We start from the raw sequence: 11725 nt of genomic DNA on the forward strand, positions 1-11725 counted from the left end.
TATTACATCATTTATGCAGCAGCAATACATTTTTGGACTGACCTTGTGCTGTGCTCACTTGAACAGGAAGGTGGCGTGGCAGTCCTTTGTGGGCAAATTTTGTCATCAAAGTCTGGCATTCTCTGGATTTATGGTGCTTTCAAAACAACTGGGAACTCGGAAAAAAACAAGGTAAAATCATGATGAGGTCATTGATCTTCAGGTCAGAGCTCTAGAAAGAGGCCGGATTTACAATTCCGAGTTGGATGACCATTCAAAACATACTTTCCTCGTCGGAGCTCGTTTTATTCCCAACTTCCCAGTTGTCTTGAGCTCACGGAAGACAAGTTTTTGCAGTTCCGAGTTAACGGTTGTTTTGAGCGCGGCATAAATCATGCGTCATTGACAGCATTGCCAATGTTGAATGTTTATCATTTTAAACTTGGAAAAGAGCCCCTTAATCCCAGAAGTGGTACCACACAGCCACTGTCACTGATTCCTTTCAAACCACTCATTGTTGAATTTGCGATTTCCAACTTGTGTAATGTTTGACCAATGGCCGATGAGCACTGATACGTTTTATCTAATTTCTCTTCATTCATTATTTATTTTCATATGACAAGGATTAAAAAGGATTTGCCAGTCGATTGTCAACTTGATTCATGACTTCATGATTTGATGTAATTTTTATCTGTGGCCAATGACCTTGAGCCTTCTTGGATTGGCACTTATGGAACTCTATGGCAGCACCCAAGGGGCTAGAATTTTCAGGGTCTACCCTTAGACTTGGTGGTGACGTAGTGTCCCCATGAGTGACAGAACACTGAGCCAATCACGGCGTAACACTCCGTATTTTCGGCTGGCTTGCCCCTCCACCACAGAAAGCACTGAGCTAGGCTGAAACACCTGCATTTTGGAGCTGCCTTACTCAAGAAAACCCCCCAAAAAATACCATGTTTGTATGTGGCTTTATTAACTCTATATTTTTTTGCAAAATGTGGGGCTCAAATGACATGTCACCACTGGTGGTGTAGAGAAAATGTAAAATAATTCTGCAATTCTACACATTTTTCCATTGAGTTCAGAGAAAATGTAGCAGTTTTGAAGCTAATTTCCAGGAATTCTACAGTGAGACAATTTTACCATGACTAATGCTATGCTCCTCTTCTCAAACAAATCAATGAGTATGTTTGCCGAATGCCTGTTTTTTTTTGGTCTGACTTTTATTTCTTAGTTCTCGAACATGGCATTAAATCTATATTTAAAATACAAATATTTTTCCTCTCCAAAAAAAAAAAAAAAATGTACATTGCAGACCCCTGCAGTACCCCAGTTGGAAAACGCCCGGACTAGTCAAATGTATTTATAAAGCCCTTTTTATATCAGCAGATGTCACAAAGTGCTATACAGAAACTCAGCTTAAAACCCCCAAACAATGCAGATGTAGAAAGCACTAGTGACATAGATATATATTAATTTTTGCAACAAGTCCTACCTGTAGATCTTGAAGCAACTAAAAATAGCTTAATTTCAGTTAATACAGGAATCACTGGTCCTGTCCAGTTAAACTGCTACACTGATTGGCCTGTTGTGTACTGAATCTTCAGCATGGTGGCTGAGAAGGAGATTTCTGGTGCTCAATCACCATCATCTTTACATGTCTATGGAAGTCACTTAAGATTACTTGGATGTTTTAACACATTCTGTTATTAAATCAATCATGTTCAATAAAACAAAATGCTCTTAAAATTAAATTAGATACAAATGGTTCCATAAAAAGCATTTATTAGAAAGACAAAGAATGTTCGATTATTTTAAAGTGCTAATTGGCCTTTTGGCCATTTGAGTTCCATGGCATTTCAGCTCCCCCAAGTGGTGACAATTGAAACCCCCTGATTCAGAAACTGCATGAGGAAATTCACAAAAGGCAAATTACAGTTCTGATGCGACTAATAAACTGCAAATCAGTTAGAAAGCCAACCAGAGAGATTGCACAGCACCACTAAAGGAAGATTGTTTAGGTGCATCACATGTCAAAACATTTCTCTATGGCTATTAATATGAAGTTTGCCCTCAAGAAAAGTAAAATTATACATTTACTGAAATTAAGAAATGGCATAGTCCGATTGCACTCCTGTCACCCCAACACTGATAAGTGTGTACACTTGTGTTCCTCCAGAGTTGAGCTTTGATCTGAGCTTACTTGGAGTGCAACAGAAACATTTAATTTGATCACAAAAACAAAACATTTGTTTCCCCTTTTCCATCCAACCCTCCCTGAGAAAAATGGGCCATCATCCTTGCCCACTAACAAGTTCCATTAGACACTGGAAGCAGCCCCAGGAGCATGCTCAGTAGGGTTTGTTTGACAGGAAGGACTGGAACATGTCTAAGGCGGGGCCTGGAGCCCACTGCGGCACCATGTGACCAGCGCCCTGAAACAGAGGATGGGATTAGAACGCAGCAGCCTCACCCCCGTTGCATCCACTAATCTTTATGAACATGTCTGGTGTGTTAATGAGTCTGAAGGCAGTGAATCAATGCCAATATGCTAACTAAGTAGTGCTTACCTTCACAGTCAGGAGGGTGATGTTTCCATACTGCTCGTAGAAGCCGGCAATCTGATCATCAGATATCCAGCTCTGGTACTTGGTGGTTGTCTAGAAATTAAAGAAAAAGTCTTCACACCGCATGCCCTGTGAGTTACAAACATGCCAAATACCCTGCAACCCAGCATCCAAATCTTTATACCACATGACCCAAATACCAGTCTTCAAGAGCTTTACCTTCTGGTTGAGCTGCTCCACAAACCACTTGTCTCCCAGGAAGTTGCAGGCCATGTCAGTGTCTCCGTTATAGACCAGCGCCCGGACACCCAGAGACAGCAGCTTCAGATACACATCCTTCACTGTCGAGTAGATGTTGGTGTACTGTCCTCCCACCACATCACTACATAGAAAGTTATGGTAAAGATGTTCTTTTGTAGGTAGTTTACTGTTGCCACGTTTTAGATATCCCTTTGCTGAATTTAGACTTCCTGAGTATTAGGGATGTGTGGGTACTAGTGTAATATACCTGCAGATGTCCCAGGGTGGAAGTGTATCAGGGATGTGTAGGGCTTTCCTAACATCACCCTGGTTGAGCCAGTTCATCTGAGCTGTGCTGTTAATGCAGGGAGGGACCTCACCCACAGAAGGAGTTTGGCCAGTGACGGACGGCACCTTCAGCAGCTACAGCATAACACACCAATTTCTTCCATCATAACCACTTCAAACATAATTTGAGAATAACCAGAACAACCTTCTGAACACAAGACTACCAATATCTAATGCCAGGATGGACTTGAACACTAATTCTCCATAGGAGGGGCACTTACCTGGAAGGTGTCCCAGTGCTTCCTGTAGTTCCTGAAGAGCTGGCTCATGCTCCTCTCATAGGCTCTGGCCCTGACTCCACCCTCACAGTCCATGTAAAGAGCATACTCATTCAGCCCAGAATTATACACAATACTAAAGGCCTGCCTCAACTGAGGGCAAGAATGAATGAGAGGGAGAAACAAAGGTACAAGTACACATTTCTAATGTTAAACCTGTGCATGTCATAGCCCAATTTCTGTATTTGATGTATAATATTTGATGTATTATCCGGTTGTAAAAGTGTTTCCATGTGTACCAGTGTCTTGCAGGCCTCCTTGCTGTTGTTGAAGAAGTTACATGTTCCCTTATCGCAGCAGTTTGTGTTCAGATCTGTCCACAGTCTGCAAGAGGATAGTTTACTTAAACACATTACAATGTCTTGTAACAGAAGCATCAGACAAGCTTGGATTCATATTGTGGGCCTATACATACGTTGTGGGGCTTTCGAAAGGAGTTATCCCTAGTCATGTAAACATAGCAAAACAGTCTGGGCCCACATGAGTGAATGTGTTGCACGTTCTTACTGTTCTCCGAAGAGGCCGTGGTAGTAACCAAAGTAGATCAGAGACTGGTCATTCAGGGCATAGCTACTGAGGCCATTACCCACTGCAAAGCCCTGAAAAACACATTAAAAGGAGTTCTTTATAATTGTTATTCATATTGGATTCATTTCATCCTTTCCTGCCTTTTCTACATGATCATTGACAGGTGGTTGGAAAGGCTGGAATTCCATTGCATTGCTTTTAACTTATGCTTAGTCTTTAGATTTTCAGAGAGCGTAAGAGTGGAATCCACTCCAATTAAGTCGGTGTGTGAATCAACTCACCTTGAAGTTAATCTTTGCAGTCCCTGTGGCCACACGCTGGCTGAGTGTCGGGGCATAGATCCCACCATAACTCTCACCGATGATGAAGAACTCATTCTGTGTGAAGTTTGGAAACTTGGCAAAGAAACTCTGCAGAGCTAGGTAGTTGTCATCAGCTACCTAATTGTAAGGGGGAGATAAATCAGTTACTATTACTTTAGTATTCAGTAAGGAAGAGTGAACTGCATGATTTCTGAATCACTGTCAGTGGAGCACAACACTGGGACGTTCAGATAGGAATACAGTGTGTATAACAGACATGCCTATGACAAGAGGTATATAATTGTCTGATTTATTCAATGCATTTCACTCTCCCGAATGAGACCCTGATGAGCTCACCTGGTCGTCGTCGGTGTTGTACTTCTGGTCGTCAGAGTAGGAGTATCCCACACCTGCAGGGGACTCTAGGTACAGAACGTTGGCGATCCCGTTCCAGCTGAACTTATTCTCATACAGAGTGGCCCCATCATCATTCACCTGAGGGAGACAAAATTATGTTGTTACTCTGTGGGACTCAGAATCACTGCATACAATAAGGTTACACTGGGACACACAGGCAAACTGAACCACAGGTCCTGCTAAGATCATGCTGAAAAGGTAACGTGTGGGAGAACTCACATGGAAGGGGCCATTCTCTGACAGAAAGCCATCCAGCGAGCTGCAGCCTGGCCCTCCATTCAGCCACAGTACAACAGGGTCCTTCAGTGGGTCCCTCTGTGAGGTCACAAACCTGGGGAAGCAGGGTGGTAGAGGGCCAGGTTAACCGGAGATAGAGAGCACCCAAAGACACTTGGTGCACTCCACACTTAATTCTAGACCTCAGGTACAACAGTGTCTGCTGATTATGTTTACGTGTGCATACGTGTGACCTATAGAACACTAGAATAAAAGTTTGTCATGTGTTATTTTGTCAATCATTAACTTCTCATAGCTTATGGCAAAGGATGCTCTTAAACTTCTCAATGAAAGGTACACACTACAACACCATGCATGACCAATGCTGGAGGAAGTAGCAAAAGAGCAAGTATAAACAATCATCTTGTCCAGCTTCAGAAGCTTTTCCGCTTCTGCCTGTGACTTTCTATTTGAAGTTGTCTTTTGTTAAAACATGCTTCAGTTGTCTCTGTAGTAACTACTGTATGTATTAATATACTATTGAGCAATAGCCACTTGTAAGTTTATTTAATGACTTCTTAAAAAGATAATACGGTTATTTATGCCATGCGTTTGTAACAGTGTAGGTTCCGTGGGCTAGAACCAGGGACCCTTGCACACATCAACAATTACCCATCGCGCCACAAAAGCCGCGGGGAACAACCACTTCAGGTCTCAGAGCGAGTGATATCGCTGATTGAAACGCTATTAGCGCGCACCACCGCTAACTAGCCATTTCACATCGGTTACACGTTGATTCATTTATTATTTCACCTATTTTGAGTAAACCGATTCCCACTGATATATATTGTAGTAAACTAATGCTGTGCACGAGCTGGAGTTCCTGAAAACATCCCCAACCAGAACAAACTATAAATTGTTAGTTAGTCAAGGCGGCGACGTATGGCATTACTGATACTCACCAGTAATGGAGAAACTTTCCAGGGCTAGCTTTCAAATAGCCCGACCATTGCCGGTAGTTTGGTTTAAACGACATTCCCGGTAGTCCGGTTACCTCGTCAGGGACGTAGTCAGCCCATGTAAGACACGAAACAGCAAGGAAATATACCACCAAACTAACAAAATACATGATAGTCATGTCGAGGACGAAACTAGCCTAATGCGCCAACAATGTTGTCCTCAAACGCTTGACTCGAAGTCCTGTGCACGCAACAACTGCGGTGTCTATGCCCTGCATATAGAAGCACTACAGGTCATATGACTACTAACTGAGCTCTCTGGTCACGTGGTCGATCTTTTGTTTTGACGTTCATCACCAGATTGCGTTTCATTTGATAGGCTACATTTGTGCATTAATAATTACTGCCGGTGTCTCGGTTATATCAAGGACGGGCATTTCGATGTATTAATTACTCAATATGTTAATCAAGCGAAATGCCAGCGGGCAGCAAAACAACTATGGTGAGCTCTGAATCATCGAGAAAAGTATAACGCTGAAAATATGACAACTAGGCCTACCAAGAATTGGCTACATTTGCCAACATTGTTCCATCGTGGCGTAACATTTAACAAATCAACGTTTGATGTAACATGACAGTGAAGAATGTGAGGGTGGTATAATTAGGTGGCAATGTGCATTAGGTGGATGAGTGTCAGAGAAAATGGTAGCCTATAGTCGACCTGAGTTTTCAATAGGCCAGTAAAAGGGTAAAAACAAAAAAAGACAAGTGAGTATCAGTCATGCGTTTTTATAAGGGTCTCTGACAAAAGACCCCTGAAGATGCATGATTAAGGTGACGCTATGCATGTACACTATGCATATGTATGCATGGTAGGTTGTCAAGAGTTAGACAATACATAGCCTAGGCCCAAGGCTATGTATTGGTCCATTGACTATTGCATGTTATACATTGACTATTGAATGTTATGCCTTTTACATGAATAGTTAGACAATACAGTCAGTTATCTATGCATAGTCATTTTAATAACTGTACCTACATGTACATATTACCTCAATTACCTCGACACCGGTGCCCTCGCAACATTGGCTCTGTACCGGTAACCCCTGTATATAGCCACGCTATTGTTATTTACTGCTGCTCTTTAATCATTTGTTTTTTTTATCTCTTACTTTTTTAAAGGTATTTTCTTAACAGCATTGTTGGTTAAGGGCTTGTAAGTAAGCGTTTCACTGTAAGGTCTACACCTGTTGTATTCTGCACGTGTCAAATAACATTTGATTCGATTTGAATACACAGTGCTTGACTTGGGCAAGAGCTCACTGGAACTGAGTACTGGCACCTCAAACGTTTCACTGCTTGAGCTTCTGCACCTCTTATTTTATTTAACCTGGCAAGTCAGTTAAGAACAAATTCTTATTTACAATGACAGCCTACCGGGGAACAGTGGGTTAATTGCCTTGTTCAGGGGTAGAACTACAGATTTTTACCTTGTCAGCTCAGTGATTTGATCCAGCAACCTTTTGGTTACCGCTCTAACCACTAGGCTACCTGTCGCCCCGAAATAGAATATTTTAGAATATCTTATAGAATATTTGCTCAAAAGTATTGTGGAGCTCTTGCACCTAAATGTAAACAGTACCAGTACACAAAATGATTACCTATTTCAGTCCAAGTCAAGCACCAACAATACATAACCTAAGCCCTTGGGCTAAATTGAACAAGTTTAAATATGGTCCATTGACTATTGAATGTTATACCTCAGTGTGTGTTTTCTGGTCTTATTAAAGTGTGCGTGTGCACTATTATTAAGCCCCTGGGTCTGTGTGTGACCTCTGGGGTTACGCTGTAGTGCTACAGAATCTCTCTCTCTCTCCCAGGCTGTGCTTGTTCTTTAGCCTGCGGAGAACTGAGACACAGTGACCGTTACTAACCCCCATCCCACCATCTTCCCTCTGTGTGTTACTGTGTCCGTGTTTGAGTATGTGTGTATGTATCAGTATCTGACAGAATAGTAACACAGATCATGTACTTATATGTGATTGAATAGTGCCCTGCGTCTCTCTCTTTTCCCTCTCAGGTGACTCCGATCAGTGTCTCATTGATACAAAGGGCAAAGGTGTAAAGGGGTGTGTCTTTGCCACTAGGATTTCACAGTCCTTTTCTACACACCCTTTAATAATAGTAAAATCATCACAGTCAGAAGAGGACAAGCCATCTGAGGCCTCCTAGCCAGCTGTTTAGACAGGGCCTCCTCTAGCTTTCATTACCCCTTGTGGTTAGCCTTTCTTGCTGGCTGGGACTGAAATCCAGAAAAGATCCAGACATGATTACTGCTGCCTATGTCAGAGGACAAGTCACTCTTCTCTGATAAGGACACACAAAGTTTTATGAGTGGAGATGTTTATGAGTTTCTTGTTAAATTGCCTTTCAATCCATTCGCTTAAATGTTTCAATTCCACCCGTGTCTGCATCTGATGTTTCTCTATTTGTTAAACAGAGGCCAGAAATATATTGAATGAAATAAATGTAGATACTAAGTAAGAACAAATGTGGATTTTTTTGTGTGTGCACCCTATCTCTACGCTGAATGTCAGTCTGCAAGACTTTTGAGTAAACTCATATTGAGGTTTATATACATGTTTTGTCTGGTGCGGGGACTCCTGTCCTCAAACAAGAGTTATAGATGCTAAGGGATCATAGGACATAAAATCAATTGGTCACATTTAAAAAAATCTAAATCACGTTTTTAACCATTTGTTATTTTCCTTACAAACACTTTGAAATAATATAGAAGGATTTATCTGTGATAGAAATACCAATTGAATGATTTTAAAAATGGAATTACAAAGCATCAACAATAGATCTGACCTGTGACAAATTCTTCACCTGGAAGGCCCAAGACTGTCCCCTGAAATCAATGTTGGAGATCATTCTAAGACATCACATTGAAGGACATAAAGACGAAATACATGGTAAAGCATACTGAATCATCTACTTCTTGAATGATCATTCCCATATCTGATCTTTACAGAAGGTAACACAGATGATAAGGCATTAAATGGTGGGTTAAACATTGTTAAACTTACTGCTGTAGTTATATTTTTCATGACCTAGTAACTGCTGAAGATGAATGAATTACAGAATATGATCTCCTTAGCTCTGGCAGAACTAGTGCTCCCTTGTGGAGACTATGGGTAGTTCACCCTCACTCGCTGCTCCTCATGCCAAATGCCAAGTGGTATGGCTTTTGAGACTGTCCTGCCAAAGAAGAGGCTGAAATCTTGTACAACTCCATCCTCAGGCCAGTATTTTTACATCAACAGTTGTCACAAACTGCTTTACAGAAACCCAGCCTTAAACCCAACAGAGCAAGCAATCCAGGTGCAGAAGAACAGTGGTTAGGAAAGGCAAAATCAAAGCTTATAGGTCATGTACACAGATTTGCAGATGTTATCACAGGTGCAGTGAAATACTGTTTCTAGCTCCAACAGTGCAGTAATATCTAGAAACAATACAGTAACCCCAAAAAGTAGAATGCTTGTTTTGGAATATTTGTATTCTTTAATTTATGTTAGAATTGTGGATTAACTACAATGTTGTTGGTCCATCCTCAGTTTTCTCCTATCACAGCCATTAAACTCTGTAACTGTTTTAAAATCACCGTTGGCCTCTTGGTGAAATCCCTGAGCAGTTTCCTTCCTCTCCAGTGACTGAGTTAGGAATCTTTGTAGTGACTGGGTATATTGATGCACCATCCAAAGTGTAATTAATAACTGCACCATGCTCAAAGGGATATTCAATGTTTGCTTTATTTTTACTCTACCAACACTTCCTTGACCCCCTCCAGTTTGTATTCCGGTCGGAGAGAGGAAAAGATGTACATGCATTTGAAGGGCAGCAAAAACATGCATATCATGTTCGAAGATTTCTCCTCTGCATTTAACACAATCAATCCGTTTATCCTCGCGACAGACTTAGATGAGACTTCGGACTTGATTCTATGCTTATCACATGGATCACCAACTTCCTAACTGATAGGTCTCAGCAGGTACGAGTTGGCAACACCCTCTCTGAAATGCGCACTGCTTCAGTTGGAACCCCACAGACCAGCGTTCTTTCACCAGTACTATACATATTGTCTACAGACGGCTGCCGGAGCCCTAATGTTTGCCTAAGTACAATGTAATTAGTAGTTGTTACACAGGATTTAGCTAGTTCAAATTAAGTGTATTGTGAGGGGTGTGTGCAGTGCAATGGCAAAGGCGTCGTCCGTGGATCTGTTGGGGCTGTATGCAAATTGTAGTGGGCCTAGGGTGTCGAATAAGGTGGAGGTGATATGATCCTTAACTACATTATTCATGGATATTGCCATTGCCAGTATACAATAAATCCCAAGCTCCATTCTGGGCTTGTGCTATAAAGAGCACCCTTCATTGTCTCTCTCTCACACACATATTTTTCCTGTCACACACCTACACACGCAAAAATGCATGTGCAAACACACGCATTCACACACAAATTTACTCAAAATGTTGTTCTCAATGAATAAAATCCTGAATTTTGTTAGGAATATTGTTCGATCAAAGAAAGGCTATTTCTAAGACTGCATGGTATAGGCTATTGCTTAAAATGTCTTGTTACAAAAGGAATATGCTACTAGTGAACATTGTGACAACCAACCCCATTCTGTGTGACATTCAAACCTGATAATAACTCCATGTTTGAATAAGGAGGATAAAAATGGTCCCCATTTCAACCCAAGACCTCGGTCTTTCTATTAATGTTGAAAAGACTATTGTAAGAGATATTGGTGCTTGAAAATACACACAAGAGTAAAAAGCATGACAACCGCAACCCCAGTCCCGTTCTCCCCTACAGCCTTCATAGTCTATACTGACTTGTGTTTTAACAAAACCTTTTGAGTGGAGTACTTTCCCAACCAACAAATTGTGATAACTGTGCAAGGAGGTGAATCAGGGTGGCACTTTACCAGACTATCAAGTAGGTTCCGACATTAATACGGAATTCAACAATGTTCAAAATGTGTTGAATTGAACTTTTTAGAAAATCTATTGATCTACACAAGTTTCTCACAAGATATGAAAATAATGCATCAGTGATTGGTATTTCTAGTAACTTTTTGAAGAAGCAACAGCATGGGAATGCCTGTCTGTGTGGTGCGCTCTTGTCCATCACTTTGTGTAGCCAGTTAGCCAGTTTGCTCGACCTTATACATGGTTTCCTCGTGCATAAAGGTGGTGGAATTATGAGGGAAATAAGTCAAGGTCAGAATAGGGCTTATCTGTAGTCACCCCGGTCCGACACACCTTATTTTCTTTCTTCACCTTGAAAGAAAAGCAGCGTGAATAGCATGCTATTTTCATGTTTAAGTTCAAGGTCAGAATATGCATAGAGAGAAAAGTGCATAAAAATAAATAACATTCAATTTATGGATTAACTCAGGTCAGAATGAGGCCTTAGGTGTGCAATTAAAGGAATCTACACAAAAAAGGAATATACACAAAAAAATCTACATTTGTTACTTTCTTTCTTTTCCTTTTGATTTGATTGATGCATTGACATGGACTCAGAACATTCAATGTTGATGTTTCTCTATAAATAATTGGAAGTTTGAGAGTAAATAACTGAATCTGAAACCAGGAAAAATAAAACAGAGAAAGTAAATTTGGGAAAAATCTAAATGGATTTGAGGAGAGGGTATGACATATTTAGTATGACAACTGGTGTGTTGTGTTCTTCTGTCTTGGAATATTAGTCACCCACCATCAGCTCCTACAAGATCATAGAAATCACATTCAATCCTTTACCCCACTTTCTCATACTCGCTCTCAAATTTCTCTCCTTCTTTATATTCCGGCGCATTCTTA

At 41.0% G+C, this 11725-nt stretch overlaps 1 protein-coding gene and 1 non-coding gene across 2 annotated transcripts; one reads left to right on the top strand and one right to left on the bottom strand.

The window, feature by feature from the left end:
• Positions 1–1747: 1747 nt before the first annotated feature.
• Positions 1748–6141, bottom strand: LOC106587401 (lysosomal protective protein). The gene is made up of 11 exons (XM_014175756.2): positions 5838–6141; positions 4879–4990; positions 4600–4737; positions 4222–4380; positions 3920–4011; positions 3652–3736; positions 3356–3505; positions 3055–3209; positions 2766–2928; positions 2550–2639; positions 1748–2414 (listed from the first exon to the last, which is right to left on the bottom strand). Exons 1-11 carry the CDS (start codon positions 6011–6013, stop codon positions 2331–2333), a joined length of 1404 nt encoding a protein of 467 aa, XP_014031231.1. The 5' UTR covers positions 6014–6141; the 3' UTR covers positions 1748–2330.
• Positions 6142–7633: 1492 nt separating this feature from the next.
• LOC123730866 (small nucleolar RNA SNORA76) lies at positions 7634–7756 on the top strand. The gene has a single exon (XR_006762317.1). It is a non-coding gene; the product is annotated as a small nucleolar RNA SNORA76 (small nucleolar RNA).
• The last annotated feature ends 3969 nt before the right edge of the window (positions 7757–11725 follow it).

This window comes from Salmo salar, chromosome 26, assembly GCF_965601325.2.
Source record: "Salmo salar chromosome 26, fSalSal1, whole genome shotgun sequence".
NCBI classification, from domain to species: domain Eukaryota; kingdom Metazoa; phylum Chordata; class Actinopteri; order Salmoniformes; family Salmonidae; genus Salmo; species Salmo salar.